This window comes from Xyrauchen texanus, chromosome 31 (genome assembly GCF_025860055.1).
Source record: "Xyrauchen texanus isolate HMW12.3.18 chromosome 31, RBS_HiC_50CHRs, whole genome shotgun sequence".
Lineage (NCBI taxonomy): Eukaryota > Metazoa > Chordata > Actinopteri > Cypriniformes > Catostomidae > Xyrauchen > Xyrauchen texanus.
In genome coordinates, this window is record NC_068306.1 from 10190265 (window position 1) to 10217523 (window position 27259).

The following is a 27259-nucleotide window of genomic DNA, read 5'->3' on the forward strand; positions in this document are numbered from 1 at the left end:
AGTTTGTGCAGCTGGAAAAATCCAACCATGCCGCCTCGCTCTTACAACTGCAAGTGCCTCATTCTCAAAATACTTTTTTGGCATATGTTACCATGACATCTAAGCAAGTCTATTATATTTCTAACAGGTGTCATGATAGATCCAGCCTGATCGCACATAAAGATTCCTTAGCGAAATTGGTATATGTCGACCAAATCTGAAAACACTGCCCCCAGAGGCTAAAGCATATAGACAAGTGTGACAAACATTTATATCCAGGAGAGGTCGCCAGAAGCCAGTTGTAAAAATAATTGTTTTCAGTTGAACAGGGTGTAAAACAGTGAAGAGAAATGCTTATTTTATTTAATCTTCCCCCCATCCAAAACCCAAATCAAACCCTAACCATTAGTAGAGACAAAATGCCATGTTAGGGATAAAAATACAACCTCTTTATCACGCTTGTGATTGTTTATTCTAACGTGATTATTTTCTCATTTGAATGGAGAGTTAACTGTGGTCTCCTGTGTAACTGATGCAATGCGCTACCAGTCATACCACAAGGGAAAATATTTTTGTTGACCCGTTCCAAATATGACCAATGGGAGATAAGGCATGTCAGTGAGTCACTTTCGGAAACAGCATGCTGACTTCCTGTGTGATCACCAGAATCAGAATGAGCTTTATTGCCAAGAATAATTACACACAAGGAATTTGTCATGGTGACAGAAGCTTCCAGTGCAAAGAGAATGCAACCATATATACATACATACATACATACATACAAAAATAAACATATATACATATAGTGACATAAAAAAATTAAAATAAGAAATAAAAGAGAAATATGCAATAGAGCAATCATTTTGTTCAAATATTTTATGTACAGATATACAGTTATGTGCAGGCGATGTAATGTATTGAAGAAGAGGTAGGATATGTTAAAGATTATAAATGAAAAATGGATATACTGTAAGTAGGAATGGATGGATTGAATATTGCACAAGGCTGTATTGACAAAAAGAGAGTATTTGGGGCAGTTTTAACTGTTCATGAGGTGGATGGCCCGAGGGAAAAACAGTTCCTGTGACTGGCTATTCTGGTGCTCAGTGCTCTATAGCACCGGCCGAAAAGGAAGTGTGCTGGGTGAATGGGGTCAAGAGTGATTTTACCAGCACTTTTCATCACTCTGGATGTGTACAGTTCTAGCAGGGTGGGTAGGGGAGCGCCAATTATACTCTCAGGAATCCGAACAATCCTTTAAAGTCTTCTGATATCTGACTTGGTAGCTGAAACAAACCAGACAGTAATAGAAGTGCAGAGGACAGACCCAATAACTGCTGGGTAGAACTGTATCAGCAGTGCCTGTGGCAGGTTAAACTTCCTCAGCTGGCGAAGGATGTACAACCTCTGCTGGGCCTTTTTCAAAATTGAGTCTATATGGGTCTTCCTCCCACTTCAGGTCTTGTGAGATGGTAGTGCCCAGGAACCTGAATGACTCCACTGCTGCCACAGTGCTGATTAGAATGATGAGCGGGGTCAATGTTGGGGTGTTCCTCCTAAAGTCCACTATCATCTCCACTGTTTTGAGCGTGTTCAGCTCCAAGTTGTTTTGACTGCACCTGTGAGCCAGCCATTCAACTTCAGTTTTGTATGAGGCAGATGACAGTAGTGTCGTCTGCGAACATCAGGAGCTTGACAGAGGGTCCTTGGCAGTGAAGACATTTGTATACATGAAGAAGGGTAGTGGGGAGAGCAAACATCCCTGAGGGGCACCAGTGCTGCTCGTACAGGTGCTGGAGGTGAATTTCCTCATTCTCATCAGCTGCTGTCTGTTCGTCAGAAAGCTGGTGATCCACTGACAGATAGAGGCAGAAACAGAGAGTTGGGTTAATTTAGTCCATAGGACAGCAGGGTTGATGGTGTTAAAATCCGAACTGAAGTCAACAAATAGTATCCTTGCATAAGTCCCTGGCCTGTGTAGATGTTGAAGTATGTTATGCAGTCCCATATTGACTGCATCATCCACAGACCTGTTTTGCTCGGGATCCAGGAAGGGGTCAGTGATGTCCTTCAAGTGGGCCAACACCAGTCTCTCAAATGACTTCATGACAACAGACGTCAGAGGGATGTGTCCTGTGATTTTGGATTTCTTTGGGAGAGGGATGATTGTGGAGTTTTTGAAGCAGCAGGAAACTTCACACTGCTCCAATGATCTGTTGAAGATCTAGCTGAAGATGGTGGCCAGCTGGTCAACACAGGATTTTAGACACGTGGGTGAAATATCATCTGGGCCCTGTGCTTTTCTTGTCTTCTGTTACCGGAAGACCTGGCACACATCCTCTTCACAGATCTTAAGTGCAGGTTGAGTAGCAGGAGAGGGGAGGAGGGTGGTTGCAGGAGGTGTAAATGTTTGTGTACTGTGAAGGTCAGAGCAGGTGTGAGGTGTGTGACTGGGCTTTACAAATCTACAAACACATTCAGGTGTTGGGAGATGGTGTCTTGTTGTTAGTAAAGCCTTTTGGGCCTCTCTGCACTGATGCAGGGTGGTTTGCAGAAAACTATTTTTTCAGCTTTTCAGAATAGTTTATTTTAGCCACTCTAATATCCTTTGTCAGTCTGTTTTTGGCCTGATTGTACAAGATTGTATAGCCACTTCTGTAAGAATCCTCTTTGGCCTGACAAGGCTGCCTGAGTTTGCTGTAAACCATGGTTTGTTGTTGTTTTATGTTAAATAAGTCCTAGTTGGAATGCAAATATCCTCACTAAAACCGATATATGATGTCACAGTATATGTGAGCTCATCCAGGTCTGTTGCTGCAGTCTAAAAAACACAGTGCAGCCAAAGCAGGCTTGTAGATCCAGCTCTGCTTCATTGGGCCATCTCTATAGAGTCCTTATTACAGGTATTGCTGATTTTAGTTTCTGCCTGTAGATCAGAAGATGATGAACCAGACAGTGATCAGAGAGTCCCAAAACTGCTCGAGGGACAGAGCGATATGTATCCTTTATTGTTAAAATCTCCAAGAAAAATAATAAGTGAGTCCAGGGGCCTATACCATGAAGCCGGTTTAGTTGGCTAGCCAGGTATGTTTCAGTTTAGTTTGCGCCAACCCTGGGTTTTAGGCACCATGAAAGTGGTTTGGCTATTAGCAGTGTTCATCGCCATAGTAACTAAAGCTCCACGGCCAACCTGGTCCGGGGCAGGTTATGTTCTGGATTCGAGTTTTCAGACTGAAGTTTGACCAATCAGCTGTGAGCAAAGAAACATATAGGTGACGTAACTAATTCCCAGCTTCTGTTCTCTGTTGCAATGGCTTCACCTTTTCTTCCAAATCCTGTGGACATCTCCGTGCAAATTGTTAGACGAGCACTTCATAGAGAAAGCGTTTTTAGGGACAGACAAAATCCCCTTGACTTTCCTGATACTTACTTCTATGAAAGATACAGATTTTCCACGGATGGATTGTCTTATCTTTGCAAACTTCTTGAGCCGCACATAACAAATGTGACTCATCGAAGCCATGCACTTACTGTACTGCAAATGGTATGTATTGCGTTGTGTTTATTTGCAAGTGGAACATACTTGTATGAGGTCAGTGATGCAGAGAATCTAGGGAAAAACACCGTTTGTCGAACCATTCGCAAGGTGGTCCTCGCACTGCAGGGGTACATAAATAGCTTCATTGTGTTCCCTGGACATTTATCAACCATGTCCATAAAAGAGGGCTTTTATAAAATTGCCGGTAAGATATATTGATAGGGTGACATCAACAAATTTAACCTTTCACATTCAGTTGGTATTTTTTCTTCAAAAAGCAGATTTCACTTAGAGCACTTAAATGTATTATACAATAGTCTACAGTAGCTAGATGTTAAGAATGGTTTTAAATATGTAGCCTATTTCTTTGTTTTATTATTCCTATGATAGGATTCCCTAGAGTCATTGGAGCAATAGACTGCACACATGTTGCCATCTCCACAGCTCTAGGAGAACACAAGGCGGATTATGTGAACAGAAAGTCCTTTCACAGCCTTAATGTTCAGGTAGGGATGTGAGATGATTTTTATTTGCAATTTAGATCAATCTTTAAATTAATAGTAACTAACAGATAGGATAATGATTTACTGTACATTTCATCTGCAGATGACTTGTGATCATGAATGCATGACCACAAGCTTGGATTCCAAATGGCCTGGCTCAGTGCATGACTCACGAATTTTCCATGAGTCTATGTTGTGTCAGCGCTTTGAGGAAGGCAAGTTAAATTTGTTACCGTACAAAACACTTTAAAGTGTTCATTTTAATTGTGACACAGCAAAACTTACACAATTTTCCCTTTTCTATGGCAGGGCTTTTTGATGGCCTGTTGGTAGGAGACAGGGGTTATGTATGCCAGAGGTTTTTGCTAACCCCCTATCCTGACCCTCAGACAGGGCCACAAAACCGCTTCGATGTGGCCCTCAGTAAAACCAGGGTCAAGATCGAGATGACCTTTGGCATTCGCTTCACTCAGCCAGGTTTCCGTGAAGCACAATGCAGCAGAATAGGCAAAGTCCTTATTTTTGCGGGTGAGAAGTAATTTGTCCGTTTTGTTATGAAAAGCGATCACACTTGCTCATCTCATACGAGCCTATTATGACCGATTGACACAGGAGAGGCATGTCGCTCATTTAGTTCAGTAATCTCATCCAACAAGGAGAGAAAGGGGCTGAATTAATTAAGAGTAAAAGTGACTAATGACATGTAATTAAAACCTGTAATTACTTTTAGGCTATGTCCTCTTTTTGTTGTATATTGATTGAACGTCTTGCACAGCAGTTCACAAAATGATATGCTTTGTTGCAGGCCCAGTTCCAGATCAAAATCACTGAGGGTGCTTCTAAAAATAGTGGGGGGTGCTCTGTATAAAGTGGAGATGTATCCTAATTACAAATTATTAAAATATAAAACAACGTAAAAGCTGTTTTTTAATGTACAAAGCATTTTTTTTTCCAGAGGTTGCATCTATTATCTGGCTATATATATATATATATATATATATATATATAATAAGTTATTGGAGAAACATATGTGTGTGTGTGTGTGTGTGTGTGTGTGTGTGTGTGTGTGTGTGTGTGTGTGTGTGTGTGTGTGTGTGTGTGAGTGAGAGAGAGTAAATATATATATATTATTTTGTAATCAACTTGAAAAAAAAAATGTTGCTGATTGATCTTAACTTGTATTGAACCCGGAATATTCCTTTAATCATTGGTATCTCTGGGAACATAAACATACATGTCAACAGAACAAGAGGGTTTCACTTAATCAGCAGTCCATCATCTAAATGGCGAAATGTTTGAATAATTATGAACTTTGCCCATGAGGTAAAAGTGCACCTCTCATAATATTTATATTTGCTATAGGCTACTCACCTGCACTGAACTTCTATCACGCTGATACTGTATGTCACCTGGCGTGTGGGCGTGTCCTCTCGGATGTCAATCAAAGCGCTGCATCAGTATCCACGGCGTTCTTGAACGCTACGTACGTTCATTTGCTACGAGTCTCACCCTTAGAAAAAATGCAACAACAAACAAAATCACAATCCGTCTGCATAGAACCTAGAAGGGGAAGGAGGGATTAAGAGCAGTGATTGTAATAGTGTGTTTACAATACATATATATATAGGAGTGTGTGCATGTGTGTTACAGTGCGACAGTTAGTGAGACTGGATAAGTGCAGGTGTGTGCATCCGTCATGGAGAATTCACGCACATCGCTGATGGTCAAGGCGGTCGCGATCGGTCTCATCGCCACTTTCGTCATGAACGTCCAAGATATATCAGACTCGCTGTTCGGAGAGGAATACCCAGAACTATGGCGCAGAACCGGATTAGCCGGAGCCCCAGCGCGGGCAGCAGCATTCATCTTTGCTGGTGTGTTCCTCCTGGCGATGGGCTGGTTGTATAGACTGATATTCGCGCCTCTGGAGCTGCTCCGCGGTGTGGATGAGGTGGGTTACATCGCGGAGGACGGGCGCTCACGTGCGCAGGCGGCCAACGAGGTGCGACGGAGGCGCAAGACTGGAGAATTACCCCCGGTGTATCCGAACGGATGGTACCGAGTTTTAGATTCGCACATGCTGGAGAGAGGAGATGTCAAGAGTGTGACTGTGCTAGGTAGGTAACAGCCGCTAAAGACAGGCCAGATTTAATTGCGCAGGTGAGACAAAATAACGTCACCGGGAAAACTCGCAGTTTATTATGTCATTTATTGATCACTGTCTACTGAAACTTCTTAAAGCACACGGGGTGTACGTCTTACTTTTGATTAACGACTTTTTGTAATTTATACAAAATAGGGAATCTCGTTATTGTAATAGAGTAGCCTATTTTACTGTGTTAAAGTAATAATACTGTAATAGCCTATAGTGTTTAAATTGAAATAAGCATAAATGCAAGGCACTACAACCACAAGGGACGTTCCCCTGACATTATAATGTGGTTCTCATTTGGTTATTTTTGGGGGGAGCCAACTCCTTATGTAAATAGTATTTTTATGTTTTATATTGTATAGGCCTATTTTGCTATTATATATATTTTTTACCATAAACTAACATGCAGAACGTTGTAGGGATGTTTCTCTGTGACAACTTTATACGAACTATAAAGAACAGTAAAACAAAAGAGAGAGAGAGAGAGAGAGAGAGAGAGAGAGAGAGAGAGAGAGACATGGCTTAGACTAATTGTTGAAGTTACGTTGCAGTTTGGTTGCAGAATTTTTTCCAGAATTTAGAGGTTAAGGGAACGTTAGGGAAACCATTATGAAAAACCTCAAACAAATGTTCCAAAACTTATTCGTCTAAAAAATACACTTAAAGTTCTGTTCTGGAAAAAAAATCTGTTTTGTTTTGGGAACACACAAAAAAAAAAAAAAAAAAAAAGTTGTGCTTTTTTTATTTTTTATTTACACATTTCAATTTTGTAACAAAATTCCATCAAATTGAATGGTATAATCTTCAAAAAATAAAAAATAAAAATTAATAAAAAATATATAATCTTGTTTTTTTTTTTTTTTTTTTTTTTGTCGCGCGTTAAACTGCGTTAGTTCAACTTTTACAAGCGCGTTACGAATGCCATGCATCCTGTTTTATTCCATTGCGCTCCATTTAGCTATGGGCCGTTCACACCAAAAACGTCCTTGTGCTTAAAATATAGTATTATTCATCGAATAGAATAATACTATTTATAAAATAAAAATAATAATTATTATGATCATTGATTCGAATATTTATTCTATAAGAATTATTCTATATTTTAGAACAATTCTATTTTATTCAATTCTATTTATTTATCGGATTCTTTTAACTCGACCCAGCGTCTAAAAAACGCGACATAGGCCTACTTGCGCGAGACGCAGAGCAACTGTCTTGCGCATGCTTTAATAGGAAAAAAATGGAAAAACAGCGCGCAGGGACGTGTTCTGCGTGAACGGCCCCTAACAGTTAAAAATGGTAATGAATTCCAGACAGTCAGTGTTTCCTCGTGAGACTCCCTGCACATTTTCTGACATGTGTCTCCCTTCGAGTGCATCGCATACGCAGATCCGAGACTAAAATAGCTCTCCATTCACAGTTTTGCAAGCATGTGGTTTTTAGGTCACTTCAAGAACGGAAACGAAGTCAGACATTGTGATCGATAATGCAGCAGTGCTGTCGCAAATGTTACATCCCCTTAGTCATGCCCATCTTTTGGACAGAGAAAGACCCTATGGATCTGGTAAATAAAAAGGGGTGGATGAATAATGACTGTCAAATTTTCATTTTTTAGCTTTATTCCGTTTTTGGGTAGACTTGTGGTGTGCATGCTATATAATCCATCTAAAAAATCTAATTTTTAAAAGATTTATTTTATTTTATGATCTCATTATTTGAGAGACTAAATTGAATATTTGTTCTTTTAAATAATAATTTATAGAATGTTTTAGAGCCCCTTGAGACCTAACTTTCCATAACTGGGATTTGCTTGAGTTCCACATTGTAATAGACTAAACTGGCTGGTAAAGACTAGGCATATGTTTTTCTGTATGTGCAGAACTGTCATTGCAACTTTTTCTTTTTTGTTACAAGTCTTTTTTGTTTTGTTGTTGTTGTTATGTTTAAGTGTCTGTTGCTTAGCTGAGTTGCTGTGGGATGCCTATCATGTTGCAAAGGCCTTTGGGTTTTCAATGAAAACATCAAACAAAAACCTTTATTGTTTTGTCATTGGTATACAAAAGAAACTATGTTGTGTTTTTGCTACCTGGAGACTGTTCAGCCTGTAATGCCCTTCATTGCCCTCGATAATATGTCCAGAAAGCTGGATAATTGACAATAACAAAAATGAAGGGACAACTATAATCCTTAAAACAGCATGGCTCGTCCAATCAAAATTTAAAGCTGGAACCACCAATTATTTCAACATCGAGAAAATCACAAACATGAAGACAAGGTCCAACCGCAAGGACCTAAGTCATCAAGTCAATCAAATATTGTTTTCACTCCTACCATCTGAAAAAACGGAGCGGTCAATCACAAAGCAACCGATTAACCAGCAGCATGTGTTTGAGAGTTTGAGTTAGAGACTTAATTGACTTTCATTGCTATGCTTGAAACTCCTGAAGTTAAATAAACTATTGATTAGATATCTCATAGCACCAATATCAAATAACGGATTTGATAACTTGTGCTTTTCAGGTCAAAATACTAATCTGTTCTCATTTGAAAACTCCCTTTTGTTTCCTGATGTCAATGTATAATGCCAAATAATGCATTGATAGGGATTTCTCAAAAGTCAGTTTCTGAAAACGGTGTTCTGGCATGGATAAGAGGCATGAATGTGGCAAAATCAACGCATTACCAAACAAAAACGTATTAGTGTGGATATGGCTTTAGTTATCTGGGATTTTGGACAATTTGAGAAAATGTGTTAAGCCTTACAGTTCCTTGATGTGTGTAACAGATTTAAAAACTTTATATGGCTGTTCAGTTTGTAGTCCTAATACCTGGAAGAGAATTCACTTTTTGGGGTTTTATAGTGATATTTATATATATATATATCAAATTCGCTCATCATTTATTCACCCTTATGCCATCCCAGATGTGTATGACTTTTCTAATCCTTGCCCAGAAGTTGGCGATATCCACGAACAATCTGAATCGGTAAAAACAAACGAAGAATGTAAAAGTGAAAGTGGAGATTGATAGTAAAAATTGGAAAATTGTTCTGTTTCTCCCCCACACCTGTCATATCGCTTCAGAAGACATGGATTTAACCGCTGAAGTCATACAGATTACTTTTATGCTGCCTTTATGTGCGTTTGACAAATTTAGTACCTGTATTTAGGTATACACTTGCATTGTGAGGACCTACAGAGCTGAGGTATTCTTCCAAAAATCTTTGTTTGTGTTCAGCATACACAACTTGGATGGCATGAGTGTGATACTGTAAATGATGAGAGAATTTTACTTTTTGGTTGAACTATTCCTTTAATGAATCAGACAACCATTTTAGCCCATATGTATCGACTTGTTGGTAAAGCAATCTGATTTCAAATTTTCAAAATGGTACAATTTTGTGGATTTGTTGCTTCTCCAACGATGCCAGTAACAGCCTGAAAATGTTAAATTGTGACAAACACCACATTTGTTTCTTGAGTTAAGAATTTAGTCACTGGGATGAGTTGTGAAACATTTTGAGCAGCAGAGAAAGACACCCAGTTAAACATTCTTTGACCACTTTGTCACCTAGGTCATGTCTTGTATGTGTTTGCTGGATCATAACCAATTACTGTAAACCCAGCCACCACAAGCCAAATGTGGATACTTTATCGCAGTGAAGTGTAATGTTGCCTTATCTGCAGTGTTGGGGAGTAACAGAATACATGAAATGAGATTACGTATTTAAAATGCAAAATATAAGTAACTGTGTTCCACTACACTTGCAATTTAAATCAGTGGTAATTTGAATACAGTTACATTCAAAAAGTATTTTGATTACTGAAGAGATTACTTTGTATTTTATTGTCATTTGTTTAATTTAATATTTAGTTCTTTCAGATGGAAAACACTTATATGTATAAATGACGCAATCCAAAGTGCATTTGAACAGCGGTGAAACACTTTCTTATGATGTGTTACATTCATACGAGCAGACAGAGAAGTAAGTTTGAAGTAAGTTTGGAGCAGAAGAAATAGAAATAAACCTTGTGTAAATTGTCAGCTTTACGCTAAACTAAAATGCTATTTCTAGCCATTTTACATGCACATGTTACCAGACACGATCATCATTTTCTATCAAGAAAATTCACGTTGGATCATAATTTCTTTTTTCTAGTAAGACCTTTGATATTAGGGCACAAATCGTATTTCTGATAAGTATTTTTTTATTGTGTTCCTGTAAAAATATCAAAAAATCCTTAAAACAAGATCAGTTTGATTGATCTTGTTTTAGAAACAACACTGCATTAGATATTTGGGTTTTTCAGAGAGTGTATTTTTATAGTCAAAACAAGTGAAAAAAATCTACCAATGCTGAAGAAGTAATCCAAAGTATTTAGATTACATTACTGGCCTTGAGTAATCTAACGGAATGTTAAAAATTACATTTTATAGCATGTATTCTGTAATCTGTAGTGGAATACATTTCAAAAGTAACCCTCCCAACCAGTGGTGGCTGCTGGTCTTTCAAAGAGGGGAAGCTCATTTTCGGCCTACATTATAAACTTATTTACCCTATTTTTTGCACTAAATCAATCTTAGGTGTTGATCTGCCCTGCTGTTTAATTCAAATTTTTTCCTCGTAAGGAAGACTTTCAAATAGCTTCGCCAAAATCAGGTCGACAATATTAGCACCGTCTGCCATCGTGCGCAGTTTCACCCGTACGACGCTAGCCTAGCCTACTGTATGAATGAATGAATGAACGAACGAACGAACAAACGCTCTAAAACAAAATATATTAAACTTGGTAAAACTGAAACAAGGAATGTTGTGTATAATTGTGTGAAATGTATTATGCAAATTGACTAGCAATTTCGCCAAACAAATATAAAGAAATAGGTTGCAGCAGTTTGTCTTTCGACTACACTTGAGAAATCCGCGATGGGACTGAGCTGAAATAGCTTCAGTGACTTCTTATAGTACAGATTCGCTGTCAATCAAAAGGAGATGCAGTCTTTCGACAGATCCTCCAATCATCACGCTGAAGCCCGGAGTCCGGGCCAGCCCACTCCTCATTCACCCCCAGAGACGCTGAGCGTCCGTGGGCGGGACATAATCGCAGCATTTATCCAATGACCGTCTATTTTCGGAGCACTGAAAAAAACTGTTCAGAGCAGCCCCATTGAAGTCAATGGACACTCGGCTTCAACAGGGAAATGCACTGACGCTACGGGAATGTATGAGAAGTAAATCGAGTTAGCCGACCTGCTATATGTAATGTAGCTGATTCTGAACGAACTCGTCTTCGAGATGAACGTGTTCTAACGCATTTTTAGTCAATAAATTGTTTACACAATAGTACATATTTGACCATTATTTTGTTGACATTATAGGGGAAGCTGAGCTTCCCTTGCAGTCTTAAAGAAATCCCCACTGTTTCCCAACCCTGCTTATCTGTTAACCAATATGGCTGGTATTTTGTAAAATATCTCAGATTTGCCACTGAATATTATTGTTTAGTAACAATGACGCAAAAGCGTTGCTCACATCTTGTTTGCAGACATGTCTTTGGAGACGGAGAGATGGAATGGCATTGAAATTAGTAAAATGTGACAATTTATCAAAACGACTAAAATTTCTTACTGCACCTTTAAATCAGTCTGCAAGCATATAAAAATGGCCACTGTGTAGAAACTTTTCTTCTAAGAGTCTAATAACTTATTAGTTGTTCATAAAACAAAGAGTAGTTAAAGATACAGATTCACAATAAAGTTTTGTTGTTATAAATGGCACTTTATTAAATGGTTATTGTATGATATACAACAGTTAGTTCCGGTCCTCGAATCTGATTGGACGAGAAACGTTCCATGAGCACCAATGGTCTGACACCATCAGCACTCCGACGCTTCACTGTGTGTGTATCACTCCGCTTGTGTTTGTGCCGTTCTAAACTAAAGTGTAAGAGCAGTGCAGATCTGTAAAGGTTTGTCTTTTTTTTTACATTACATATGTTAGCCAGCACATGGTGGCAAAATGTAATTTTTGTTTGTAATATGAGCCAGTTAGGTGTAGTGAAGTGAATACTTTACATAAAACAGCTCTTAGTGATTGCTTACTACACTTACTACCCTTACTACTACTACACTACTAAAGCTAGGAAATAGCTTTAAACGGCTTTAAACAAACAACTTCAGCATTACGGCTCATCAAAGCTGAGAGACACAACAGACTAATTAATTACACGATGGTGGAGGACATTGCGGTTTCTATAGTGATCGATGTTTGCGCACCGACTACCGTGAAATAGGGAGAAATACCCCTGCTTGGATGCAATTTTTCCACTGAGAAAGCTGATCTTCAGAAAGCTGACAGCATCTCTGCTTGGGAGTGGCAAAAGGTGATTGCACATGCTCCATATCTCTCTCTCTCTCTCACACACACACACACACACACACACACACACACACACACACACATCCACCCTTGTTTATCCAATAACTTGTTAGAAACAGCACAAGCCATGATACTATTTCTGAAGTGACATTTCTGAAATACTAATGGAGGCTTGGACGCGTCATTTGTTTTGACCCAGCAATGGCAGATTCTGATCCGTCGCATAATAAAGTAGTTCCATGCACAAATGCGTTTTTTATGACCGTACTTAGTTTTTCCACATTTAAAAAAATGTTGTTCATTGAACTGTTGTATATAAGTAAAATCACACTCGCAATCATGCTATATGACCCTAAATCAGCATTGCATCTGCCTGCAACCGAATCACAGCAGTGCTGATGTAGGGCCATATTTCACTGTAAAAATTAGATCCTGTTGGAATTACTGTATTTGTTTGCACAGGCCAAACACTGCTTTGAATCCATATAAATACAGGGCCTACATTTTGGGAAATGGGCTTTGACCTCTTCGTATTACTGTAAAGATTCCCAGTTTTCCAGGAAATCATTGAATGTCTAGAAGAGTTATTTTAGTCATCTGGACCTTCTTCTTAAATGTCAATATGTTTGTTTGTTGCTCAACAAATGAAATCAATGCCCAATTGACTATAACTCTATTAAACATTCTCTTGTTTCTTTGTATTCATTTCTTATATGAAATGACTGAACCAATGACTCAAATAATTGCAAACTTATTGAATCAACACATTTGATTATATTTAGAAGAACACGTGATTGAAAAGCTGTAAATGTGTGATTGGATGTTTTCTGATCTAAAATAAAATATAGCATTTTTCAGCAAACTTCAAACTATTTCTGATGTGCACGGCTCAGTATTTGTGTACAGCAGAAACAATGGTAATAGTAGTTTAGAATTGATATATTAGTTGCTGCATATATGGTACAGTTTGATCATTTTTTGTATTTTCTCTGTTTAGTGCTTCCATTTTTGGCCTAAGGAGGTATTTATGTATTTATTCATACATTTAGCGAGTTATGTATTTGATTTGAAAAATAAAATATATATATATATATGTGGGAGTGAAACAACATGAGTATGAGTTAATGATGACAGTATTCTCCTTTTTTAATTTCCTACCCTTATCTTAACCATGTGAATGATAAGAAATCGGCAATGCTATCTCCACACATATTATTGTCATCACCTAATATTTTACCATCACCAATTCACTAATTATTACCATCACCTGTTTATACAGAATTTCAAATCAATAACATGTGGTCTTCCACTGCGAATCTTGTTTAATTGTGTCATCTGAGACAAGCAGCTTGTTTTCAGGCTCTCTGCATTGCAGGCAAATCAAACTCCTCAGGTCAGCATAACAAAAAGGGAGTTTTGTAGCAATATAGGTGTAAACCTGGGGAGACTAAATTATTGTGCAGATCAGGATTTTACAGTGTACTGCTAAGCCTATTCTTGGACTAGCTATGTAAAAAATGCAACTTGGCCAAAAAACAATAATTAACTGACACACTTATTATATGTTTTTTTACTTAATTATTAACTGCCCCATTTAGCTCATGAAATAGGTTGAGTATTGCATTTTCATTCGAATTTATACTTTGGCAGACACTTTTATCCAAAGCGAACTGTAGTGCAAGGTTCAAAGTAAACATTTGATCAAGTATTTATGTTCCCTGGCAAGTAATACCAAAAAACTGGAACTCACTCGTCACATAATATGGCATAACCTGTCATTTACAAAGTACAGGTGTAAAATACCACATTGTCTACTCTCAAACTTAACCTCGTTTTTTTGTTCCTTCTCTGTGTATTGATTGAGAATTATTGTCCTACACGCCATATAACCACACTAGTTAATGATTAATCGCATTAGTTAGGAGTTATCTACATTATTTGATGTTACAGTAGTTGTAGGAACTCAGTGTAGTTCACAGTGGAGCATTTCCCTGCATTTGGGCTTTCAAACATAAGAAAACAGGCCAGGCCTTTCTCAACCAGACTTCTTTCACAATAACAGTCCATGGCACTTACCGAATAAACCTGGAGACGTTCCATGGCTCACTCCGATACTGCCCCTTTCAGATAAAAAACTGAAATCAAATTGGTCTGCATGGCTGTCGTCCCAGAAGGAAGATGATGCACAAGAAAGCCCGCAAACAGTTTGCTGAAGACAAGCAGACTAAGGACATGGATTACTGGAACCATTTCCTGTGGTCTGATGAGACCAAGATAAACTTATTTGGTTCAGATGGTGTCAAGCGTGTGTGGCGGAAACCAGGAGGAGTACAAAGACAAGTGTGTCTTGCCTACAGTCAAGCATGGTGGTGGGAGTGTCGTGGTCCGGGGCTGGATGAGTGCTGCCGGCACTGGGGAGCTACAGTTCATTTAGGGAACCATGAATGCCAGCATGTACTGTGACATACTGAAACAGAGCATGATCCCCTCCCTTCAGAGACTGGGCTGCAGGGCAGTATTCCAGCATGATAACGACCCCAAACACACCTCCAAGACGACCACTGCCTTGCTAAAGAAGCTGAGGGTGAAGGTGATGGACTGGCCAAGCATGTCTCCAGACCTAAACCCTATTGAGCATCTGTGGGGCATCCTCAAACGAAAGCACAAGATCTCTAACATCCACCAGCTCCATGATGTCATCATGGAGTGGCAACCTGTGAAGCTCTGGTGAACTCCATGCCCAAGAGGGTTAAAGCAATGCTGGAAAATAATGGTGGCCACGCAAAATATTGACACTTTGGGCCCAATTTGGACATTTTCACTTGGGGGTGTACTCACTTTTGTTGCCAGCTGTTTGGACATTAATGGCTGTGTGTTGAGTTATTTTGAGGGAACAGCAAATTTACACTGTTATACAAGCTGTACACTCACTACTTTACATTGTAGCAAAGTGTCATTTCTTCAGTGTTGTCACATGAATAGATATAATAAAATATTTACAAAAATGTGAGGGGTGTACTCACTTTTGTGAGATACTGTATATATACATATATGTATATATATATATATATATATATATATTATAATATATATATATATATATATATATATATATATATATATATATATATACATATATGTATATATATATATATATAATATAGGCATTGATAAAATAAATATATAGTATACAAAAATGTTTAAAGATATTTTATTTTATATGTTTGTTTCTCCTTTTATTCACATATTTATTTATTTATTTTTCAGGACAGCAGGTAGCAGTGTTTCGTGGCCAGGATGGCAAGGCCTATGTGGTGGATGCTTATTGCCCACATTTAGGTGCCAACCTGGCTGTGGGGGGGAGAGTTGTCGGGGGTTGCATCGAATGCCCCTTTCATGGGTGGCAGTTCCGTGGTGTAGATGGAAAATGTGTGAGGATTCCTTATGCAGACAAAGGTAACTGATCCAAGAGGAAATTGAGAGACAGCATTTTTATTTTCTAGATGCAATGTCTGTTTAGATGTCAGGCATTTTTTATTTTAATAAATGATTCTAATAGATTAATAGATGTATGGATGCATGGCATATTTTAATGCATACCTAAAAACCTAGTTTGTTCAGAAGCTAGTGATATGTTAAAATATTAGACATATTTACTCAGAAGTTTATGGATTTCTAGTGCCTGAATTTGCGAAGGTTCGGTGCTGGCCCAGCTGTGAGATCAACGGGCTGGTTCTGGTGTGGTATCACTGTGATGAGATAGAGCCCAGCTGGAGAGTCCCAGAACAGAGTGAGATCACCCATGGGGAATGGGTTTACCGCGGACGTACCGAACACTTTATTAATGCACATATTGAGGTGATACTATTTCCACTATTTCAGTTCTATTCTATTATGGAATTTTGCTCAGAGATGTTAACTTTGTTGTCATAATTTTGAAATATCTGGCATACTTTCCAAATAACAAGTAAATGGCCATGGAATATTGATTTTTGTTTACATGATGCTATGTGAGAAGAAAGAGACCGCAAAGTGATATGAGAGGCATGAAACTTTCTTGGAAATCACAGCTACTAATCCGGTTCAGAATGCTGGAATTGACCATTCAGAATCAATTATTCCAGATAGTTGTGTAAAAAGCAGTCATATTTGTGTCTGTAGAGGTTTAGTTGTATCTAGTAGTAATTTACAGTAAATCACACTTTTCGCAGGAGATTCCAGAGAACGCTGCAGATATTGCACACTTGGCTCATTTGCACACTCCAGGTATCGTCAGTGGAGTTGATCTGCGCTACACTAACAGCAAGACCTGGGAGTTCATCCGACATGACTGGAAGGTTTGAATACCCACACAAACAGTTTTATGTCTTTATGTCACTGAAACCAAGATGCATTGTGCTATGGCAAATTATGCGTTGGCTAAGATAAAATGAATAATGCAGATATCATAAAACCATAAAAATGGAGCAATAATGTGTATGCACAGCTCTACTGTACTGCCATATTACTTCCTTAAACTGTCTTTGTGTAGCATTATATTTAGGTCAATTTATAAAGGAATAGTTCACCCAAAAATTACAATTCTGTTATCATTCACTCACGTATAAGTCGTTTGAAACCCATATGACTATATTGCTTCTGTGAAACATTAAAGGAGATGTTAAGTAGAATGTTCACCCAGGTCTTTTCCGTTTGCCAGGTGGAGTGGAAACCAGAGCCCGAGCCAAACATACACTGCTCACAGATGTTGGTGAAACACGCTCTAACTGTATTTGGTCGCCACTGGCCTCTTCTTGATTTGGACGTCCTGGCAAGACAGGTAGTGATTGGACTGCCCCCTAGAGGGCACCAGTGAGCTGTGCAGATTATAAGACATGCCCAGTGATGTTTGCAGTGAATATGCAGAATGGAATGTACCTCACAGATTGTCTTGCAGACAACGGCGGTGTCGTGATCTTTGTGTTCTGAGGGTTGTTTGCTGTTACGATAAATAATTAGTTGCCCACAAAGCATGATTTTATGTTTATTAAACATCTGATCTTGTGTGTGGGATGCCTCAGGTTTACAAATGAGATTCATAATTTTTGTACAGTGAAATATTGCTGTACTCACTGCAGATCTACAGTGGTCCCCAAAAGTATTTGGACAGTTAAGCAACATTTTAAGTAAAGTAACATAAAATGCATGAACGTCATTGCATAAGATAACAAAACACTAAACCAACTGGCATCTGCAAGCAAATAATTATAGAATGCTTTATTTATTTATTTATTTTTGCAAATAACCAACAGGTCTGAAGGCAATTTTAAGTCGATGTATGAGGTCCCCTCAAGTCGAGTTTTGTAGTGGTGGGGATTTGATTCATCACAGTGAGTCGAGTCTTTTGAATCCGTTCACCTATAAGATTTGTTCAGACACAGAGTCAGGGAATCATTGATTCAACTGCTTTGAAGGGATGTGTATTGTCAAAAGTACTGTACAAAAATAAAAAATAAAGCGATCCATAAATAAATTGAAAAATAAAAATAGAAAAAACTGGACTGAAAAAACTGAACGATTTGTTCACTTAAAAGATTCATTCAAAAACGCCAATTATTCACAAATGAAACACGAGTAGTGTGTTATAGAATCAAGTGAAGTGGAAAACATTGGAAACATTTATGTATGATTAATAGTACATAAAATATGCATCCATGTGTATCATGCTAAATCGGGGGGTCTTCAAACTAGTGTCTGGTAGAACATATACGCTGTCAACATACTGCGTACAAAGTAGGCTAAATATTTTTTAGATAATTAAGGATGCACCATTATGAACATTTTTTGTTGATAAGCTTCGGCCAATAATTTTATATATAGGTTGATACCAATATTCTGCCACTTCTTATTTTGTCATCAGATCACAGTTTTGCTTAGGAATTATGCTTTAAAAATGCACAAAGAGGTACAAAAGCTATTTTTAATTTCTTAATTTCTATTAAACATGAATTGGATCTGTTGAACACGTGACAGGCCACACTTTTAAGAGCCAAAATGAAAGATAAATAGAAAAACGAAAGATAAAAATAAAACAGCGCTTTATGTGTGTGTGTGTGGGGGGGGTGGGCTATTTTTCACTTCTTTTTTAGCAGTTCTAAACAATACATTTGACATATTGTGTTAGAACAATGCAATTTCATATTATTCATTATTATATTCAACATGCTTTACTTTTTCAGATTTCCTTTATTTTTGTAGGCATTTCTTTAAATTACTCAGAGGAAAAATTATTATAACTTAATACAATGGAATAATTTGACATAATTAATTTTAAATAAGCCATTGGATTTTCATATAATTGGATTTATGCTTATGGTGCATCCCTACAGATAATATTTTAATCATTTATTTTGGCTTTAGTACAATAACAATATAAAAGCTAATTATTTAAATTGTATTTAAAATATAAAAACAAAATATATATATATTTTAGGAGGGGGTCCCTCGCAAGGGGATTGTATTACTTGGTGGTCCTTGGGATCAAAATGTTTGAAAGCCTAATATAATTTTGTGAACTGTGTTGCTTGTTAATTGTGCTTCTGTTTCACTTTAAAATAAGTACAGCTTGGTAAGAATGTTTTTATCTAATGCTATGACATTAGTTTTTACATACATTTTGTTTTAAGTCCAAAGACATTTTTTTTGGGGTCACTGTATTATGGGTTAGATAATTCATATACTGTGCTTTAAACAAAAATATTAAACATTTCTATAATTTCACAAGAAATCTTAACTTTGATAGAAATAACAGAGGTTGATTTTATACTGTAGTTTGTAAGATCCAGGAATTGGTATTGTGTATGTGCAGCAGACCACGTCTCCCAGGCATCATTTTCCCTCCCTTTTCAGATGTGTCGCTTTTCAGAATTTGTCATGTTGCCATAGTGATAGTGAATAAACCTGATGAAAACCTGGAAAGTGTGTACTAATAGTGCTAGAGCCATAGTACATACATTTGACTGGGATGAAGGCAAATATGTATATATGTTTTGTTTGGATTATATGTGATGTAATACAACAAATAGTATAGTTATGCCCAACATAATAAAGTGAAAGAGACTAATGAACTATGAACGAATGAACGTGACAATTAGATGCAGACTTTCACTAACACTATGCAAATATTCAGCAACAATGTTGCATTATTCCAGTACGAACAGTAATTCAGATTATGGTGGTCTGAATCTGTGTATTTGCCAGTGAAAATGCACATAAACGCATTATTTCATATTTGTAGGTGGGCCCAGGTGTCGTCTTCCTGCTCTTTGAACACAGTTTCCTGGGTCGGGGTGTGATTATGCACTGCGTTACTCCAATAGAGCCATTACTGCAGTGTGTATCACACACCATCTTCTACCAGAGCACCATCCCTCCCCTGGTACCAAAGTTCATTCTGCGGGCAGAGTGCATCCAGGTAATGCAGACACTGAGATCTAGACTAGTAATTTTAAATATCTTGTCTGTCCGATCAGACTCGCTCAAGGGTCTTCTTTACATTGTCTAAAAGAAAGTGCAAACTAAAAGGGCTCAAGAAATTGACCCATTAGTCATATAGATGCAGCTGTCCCACACAAATCGCTTTAGTTTCATTAGTCCCTCTTTTCAATACAATGGCAGTGAAAAGTGACTTGGCTTTCAAGCTTCAAAAAGGTTCATAAAAGTAGTCCATGTGACTTATGTGTCATATCCCAAGCTTTTAAAGCCAACTAGTGCTTTAATCATTTCCTAATGTTACGATAAAGCTTCCAAAGTGTGAGCTGTCTCAAACAGTAACTGATGGTTTTTGCTGTTACAGTTTGAACGAGATGTGATGATCTGGAACAACAAGACGTACATCTCCAAACCCATGCTTGTGAAAGAAGACTCAGCTATTCAGAAACACAGACGCTGGTTCAGTCAGTTCTACTGTGAGAACAGCCCCAGACTGCGCTACCAGCACGACACTCTGGACTTCTGAACACAAGCTTTTGTTCAACCGATAAGGGTTTCTAAAAGGCCAATTATTTTTGATTGAAGATGTAAATAGCTGTTATTTTGTGTTAATATTTAAAAATGAGAAATTTGCCAAACGTAATCATTATGCAAATGGGAATTATGCAAAAATACAGTAAACTACAGAGCATTTTTTTTATTTCAATTTGAATAAACAGCATATGGAAAGACAACAATAATGCAAATGCAAAATAAAAGTGTTATGTCATGTGGGAATGGCATTGTTTTGCTTTGCTTTTGTGCTTATTGTTTTGTGAAGCAATAAGCTCAGCAAAACTGAAGAAAGTTTGTTTCCATATACATTATATATATTTATAAATGTGGAAATGACAAATAGCTTCATTTGCAAAATCTCTTTATATAAATGTGCAAATGAAGCAGCTTGGGTTATGTGTTGCATTTTGTTTTTTGTTAGGTTTAGTTTAGTTTTTTATTGTTTTAATTTTGCTTTGAGCTTATTGTTTTTATTCCATATCGTTAAAATATCTATAAAAATGTATGAATGATGCATAGCTTGTTTATGTTGTTTTGTATTGTTTTGTATTGTTATGTTTTGCTTTGAGCTTATTGTTTTTATGAAGCAAAATTCCGTTTTAGAACTTTATTCCATATCGTTAAAATCTCTTTATAGAAATGTAGGAATGACGCATACACTCAAAAATATATTTTAGCCTATTTTTAAGATGTATCCATTTCAACTGAATAACAAATTTCCATCTAATTGAATTGAATAGTCTTGAAGAAAATGTAATTAATAAAACATATTTTAAGATTAATACATTTTATTTTGTTAAAGATTAGGCAATTCAATTAGATGGAAATTTGCTATTCAATTGAAATGGATACATCTTAAAAATAGGCTAAAATATATTTTTGAGTATAGCTTGTTTTATGTTGTGTTGTTTTGTTTTGAGCTTATTGTTTTTATGAAGCAATATTAAGTTTTAGATTTTTATTCCATATCGTTAAAATCTCTTTATAGAAATATGGGAATGACGCATAGCTCATTTTATCTGTGTTTTTGTTTTGTTTTGGAGCTTATTGATTTTGAGAAGAAATAATTAAGTTTTAGGTTTTTATTCCACATTGTTAAAATCTCTATAGATCTATAAACGTTGGAATGTTGAATTGTTTTTGTTTTGTTTTAAACTCAACAAATATAAACAAAAGCACTTTAGTTTTTTGTTCTCCATAACTTAAACACGTAAGCTCATGCATACAGTATTTTTGCAAAAGTCTGTTCAAGTTAGTATCGTAAAAAAATAGGTGATTTGTTTTCTTTTTCATTGCAAGGACCTTTTGTCCTTGTTGGAGTGCCTCAGGCAATCACGAGTCAGTAGTTGTACTTTCTTTCTACTGTGCTGCTAAACTTCCTGATTGCACAGCTAATCTAGTCTAATTTTACTGCAATAATTGGGATTCAACTGCCGGAAGAGTCCCCAAAGCATCCGCAAGCAATGAGTCAAATCTCAGAATCCTTTTTTACCCACATCCTTTTGAAGCACCAGATCTAGTACACAGAGTTCCCATTTCGTATATGCAGATTTAATTGATAATAACCCATAATCCAGCTCCAGTTGTTTTCCGAGATCTTTGCCAGGTATGTAATGATCATTGAATGAATAAGCAACCACTTAGAAATGCCCTAGTAATTTGCTGAAAACCACCCAGAACCAGCAACCACCTAAGCAACAACCTGGCATCCACCCACAATACCCTGGTATCATGGGGTAACTTCAGCATGGGCAAGCACCATTTACATTCTCTTCAGAAAATGTACAAAACAATTTTTTCTACAATTACTTAATAGTATTACTTTATATGATCATATTACTACCTCTTTCTTTTTTCTTCTTTCTTTTGTAGTCACTATGTCTTAAATCTTGAGTGAAATGAAAGCGTAATATCTTATCAAGCTTTGATTCGTTTACAGTATCAGGACATGGCTGGAAGCCCTTTTCAGGTTTCCACTTAATTAGTAGTTAATTCACCAAGCTCGTCGATAACGATGCCTGCCATTACCCAACAGACGCACTGTAGAAATTAGGGTCCACAAAATAACTAGCAGGTAGGTAGTGCAATTAGACATGTTGCTATAAATTACCATCAGTGATGGTTATTTACTCAAACTGGCACTGCTGCATGACTGTCAAATGCAGTTCTATTTAATGTCTGTCTCTTAATGCTAAGTGGCATTAATGAATGCATTTGAACATGCTGACAAAATGTGTCTATTATGACATGCACCATATGTTAGGTTTGGCCGTTAATCTGCATTCAAAGATCGTGCATGGATGTAAAGACTGTTCCTCTGATGAATGTTTCAGTGGTGTCTGGCACAACTCAATGTGAGGATAATTATGACAGACCTTGTGACAGTCGGTAGGCACTACGGATGAGATGATTTATGAGTGTATAATAATTATTTTAGATGCATATTGGATTTACTGTAAACTGAATAAGCGCAGCATCTTCGTTTAGTTGTTTGGTTCTAAGGCTAATTAAATGGCAATCATTTTCCTAATTATCGATAGTTTCTCAAGATGGTGAAACAGTCAATGTCCTACAGAGTTTGTATTCATATTTTGTGGTGTTTGCTAAGGGAAGCATCACTATTACTATTGTTCTGCTAAGGGATTAGGGATTTGAACAACCCCCAACCCTAAAGTATTAAACTTTGCTGAATATATCCCACACAATTTGTGCAATGAATCTAATCTCAAAATCTGTGGTCTGTTGAGGAAAGCTCTGCTGTCTGCTCTTTTCTAAGTAACTGGACTTTTGATATTTGTCTTCCAGATGATAAAACGGTTTTAAAAAAAAAAACATAGACTTATATTTAGGATTGCAGTATCTAGAAACCATAATATTATAAAGACTTGGGGGGTGGGCTCTTTTGAATTAGGTCATTATGTAACCACCTTGAAGACCCTAGCAACAGCATGGTGATGTGTTAAAAAAAAAAAAGAACATCTTTGAGACCTCTTGGCAATTCCCTGGATACCACCCAAAACTTCCTTAGAAAATGTAAAAATATAGTTTACTCATAGAATTTCAGATATGAACATGTGCAGTAATGGAAATTAGGGTATAGGGCCAGTGGTGGCTCAATAGGGCCAGTGGTGGCTCAGTGGTTAAGGCTCTGGGTTACTGACTGAAAGATCAGGGGTTCAAACCCCAGTGCTGCCAAGATACCACTGTTGGGCCCTTGAGCAAGGCCCTTGACCCTATCTGCTCCAGGGGTGCTGTTTCATGGCTGACCCTGTGCTCTGACCCCAGCTTATTTGGGATATGTGGCCCTGTACCTGTAGTGACAATGTATGTCAATAAAGTTGAATTTTAATCTTAAATGTTCTGTTGATTACATTGCATTACTATTGATAGAAAAATATTTTTTTTATGAATTGCTGATTATTTTGCATTTGGTATCTCATCTTAAATGAATTGATTTTTCTATTTAGTTGTAAATACCATTTAATTTACATTAGTCTGGCCATGTGAAATAATGGATATCCCCATATCTGGCTCCAAATATGATGCAGCAATCAGGAGGACTGCATGGCTGAGAATGTTTCGTTTTTTCATATAGGCCCCAACTTTTTAGTGATAAGCCAGAAGCAGTAATACTGTACAATGTCTCTCTCTCTCTCTCTTGTTTTTGAATGGACCACATGAGGATAGAGATGCATAGCAGAACTTCAGAGGTTATAAAACTTCAGGCACAGTCAGTGATGTTGATTTGAATTACACTCACTTTGGAAGTGGGACAAGATTTTCTAGAGCGCCTCTGACATACTTTGGCAATGAGTTCAGCTCCTGACCTTGCGACTGCTGAGTGGGCAGTAGAGAAGCAAAGACAACAGGCGGATTGAATTCACCCAACATCTGCGTCTATATCACCTTTACCTGTAATGACTCGTGTACTAGCAGTGACAGATGGTCCTGATAGGATTAAAAAAGAATGACATGTTTTTTTGTCCCGTTACCTCTAAATAGCCTTTATGATAAATTAAAAATCAAAAATGTAAAAAGCATTTTTACAAGTACTTGCCAGTGCAAAATGTACCATCACAATGCTAGGGTGCTTCACTCACCAATCACTTTCAGCAGTCTTTTCCATACAATGCAAGTGAATGGTGACTGAGACGGAATATTCTACCAACCATCTCCTTTTGAGTTCCACAGAAAAAAGAAAGTCATTTGGGTTTGTAACAACATGCGTGTGAGTAAATGGTGACATCGTTTTAATTTTTGGGTATACTGTACATTTAATACTTTGGATTTGTGGTTTGTTCAAATCCTTAACTGTAAGTATGAGAAAAAGTAAAAGTGATGCTTTTGAAACAAGAGAGTTTGGACATTGATGGCAAATCTCCCATTTTCCACAGGGAATTCCGTGCACAGTCCCTGAACCAATTCCAACAGATGGAGCAATCAGCACGACAAAAAAGAATGAGCCAGGACCACCATGTGTGGATAGTATGGCTAGCTTGATTTCCAGCTTGGCAGTAAATCAATGCCCAATTTGCAATGAATAGTACAGCGTTATGGGCGGGCATAGCATGGCATTGCTGAATCGGCACTATAGAATGTGCCATCTCTGTTTGATCAGTATGCTAAAGTGTACCGCCATGCTAACCACGTTCAGTTCTCCTTGTGTTGACAGAAAACCCCTCCTTTTACTACGGGAGATCCATAGACTAACCAGGCTGGGAGACACTGTAAAACCAGCAAACTATATATACAAATAGATGTGGTTATGCTGTACTTCTGAACTGAGCTGCCTCATATTCATTCTCCTCCCTGTTCTTGTGTTAGTGTTTGTTCTTGTGTTGTTGTCTTGCAAACTAACCATAGGCTGAGGACTCTAAAGTGAACTAATTTATCAAACTTGACAACAGATGCAACCAAAAATCGATTTTTACTTTTTTTTGAAGGTGCTTGCCCTTGCAAAATGGCTACAATGCTGTTCTGGGTGGTTTGCTAGGGTGTTGCTTTCTGGTTTCTAAAGGGCTCTGAGTTGTTTTTGTGAATTGCTATGTGGTTTATAAAGCATTCTGCATGGTTGCTAAGAGGTTACTTATTGGTCCAAGTCAAAAGTGTCCACCCCCAAGTCTCTATAATATTCAAGCCCCTAGATATGTCTTTAGTCTCTCCTTCAATGTGAGTCTAAGGGAAGTTTACAACAATTTAGTAAGTCTGATTGCTTAGATATGTACTGTAATACAATTCTTCTCAACAGGTCTCATGATTTGATGATGATTCATGCCATTTGCACAAACACAGAGTTTTTTATTTTATTTTAATACTTAAGAGTTACATTACATCATACATCTTTCTGTATAACCTTCAAACACTGTAGGACCTACTCTGTTTCCCAGTCTTGAAAAGCCATCAACAATTAGGACACGCTTGCATGCAGAATATGGTTTAAAATGACTGTTGTCTTTTCCCTAACAGAATCACATTTATCATAGTAATGTCCCAGTCACAGAAGTCTTCATATTGATTAAAACAGTCAAAAATAGGGCAGCTATACATTTCAGGACAGCCAGACAGGCTTTCAGACTTTCTCATCTTAATAGCACATTGTTGTGTAACATTTGGCTTGCCAAAAGTTATCTTCTTGGTCTGCGTCCTAGTTTTCAGAAGAAGGGATTGACATAATTTATAACCATAGCAACCCTCTGAGGTTGGTGCAATGCCACAGTACTTTTGTCTGCATTCTTCTTGGTTCTCACCATGGTTTATATTATTTTATCCTGTTTGTTTGCCTTAAAAACATCAGATTTGCAAGTTATAAGCACAGGGACGTCTGAACAAGACAATTTTACATCTTTTCCACCTAGTAATGTCCTACATTGATGTAGACACATTTTTGCATTCAGTGTGAGACACACCTCGCTAGATAGAGTCACTATTTATGGGAAAAGAAAGAGGACGTACAATGAAAGATCAGTCATCGATTATAGATTGGTATACCGCATACATGAGAAACACATCATGTAGGTTTTCTGTTGGCACGGCCATCTAGGACAAAACAGAACAGAGGTAAAATATTTTATTTTAACCCCAAAAAAGCCTGAAACTTTATGATTGTAACACATGCAGAGACTCGTGAAGAGCAAAGTAAGAGGGCTTGGCACAATAAATGTCACTGAAAGTGACAAAAATGTCTTTGATGATTACAGCATCTGTAACATTAATTACAGATAACATGAAACATTTGATATATTTGATAACATTTTATTCTAGGCATGTGAAAGGCCTGACCTTGTGCATTTTTTACAGCTGCTTTTGTATTTGTGTTGATTTGATTTCATAAATAACACCCATTATTGTTCATAATTAATTTAATTGAAGCATTTGACATAAATTGGTGAAAGTAAATTCTGTATTTTTGTGTTTTAAGAAAAACAGATACCATTATAAGAAAATGGCAATCAATTTCAGGGGGAAATATTGCCTCGAACTGTAATATATGTTCATTTCTAACACTAGTGACTCATAGTAATATAATAGTGTATACAGATAATGTTATAAAGCAATATAATAATAATGACAACAGTATATAATTATAATAACAATAGTATACTCATATACTGTATATAATTAATATTATTATTTATAATAATAATATAATAATATTGTTTATGAGCGAACGATAAAAAATGAGTTTA

At 37.2% G+C, this 27259-nt stretch overlaps 2 protein-coding genes across 2 annotated transcripts in view; one reads left to right on the forward strand and one right to left on the reverse strand.

Annotated features, from left to right (window-relative positions):
• Nucleotides 1-27259, reverse strand: part of LOC127624804 (calpastatin-like) — a 711053-nt gene that overhangs the window by 553368 nt on the left and 130426 nt on the right. The window lies entirely within an intron of this gene.
• On the forward strand, nucleotides 5511-21220 carry LOC127624830 (cholesterol 7-desaturase nvd-like). The gene is made up of 7 exons (XM_052099781.1): nucleotides 5511-6137; nucleotides 15816-16004; nucleotides 16228-16406; nucleotides 16760-16885; nucleotides 17248-17367; nucleotides 19825-20001; nucleotides 20383-21220. The coding sequence occupies exons 1-7, from the start codon at nucleotides 5717-5719 to the stop codon at nucleotides 20542-20544; spliced, it is 1374 nt and encodes a 457-aa protein (XP_051955741.1). The 5' UTR covers nucleotides 5511-5716; the 3' UTR covers nucleotides 20545-21220.

Coding starts and splice junctions, on each gene's coding strand:
- LOC127624830 (XM_052099781.1), top strand. CDS start 5,717: ATGGAGAATTCACGCACATCGCTGATGGTCAAGGCGGTCGCGATCGGT. Junction 16,005..16,227: donor GATTCCTTATGCAGACAAAG/GTAACTGATCCA, acceptor ATGGATTTCTAG/TGCCTGAATTTGCGAAGGTT. Junction 16,407..16,759: donor TTATTAATGCACATATTGAG/GTGATACTATTT, acceptor CACTTTTCGCAG/GAGATTCCAGAGAACGCTGC.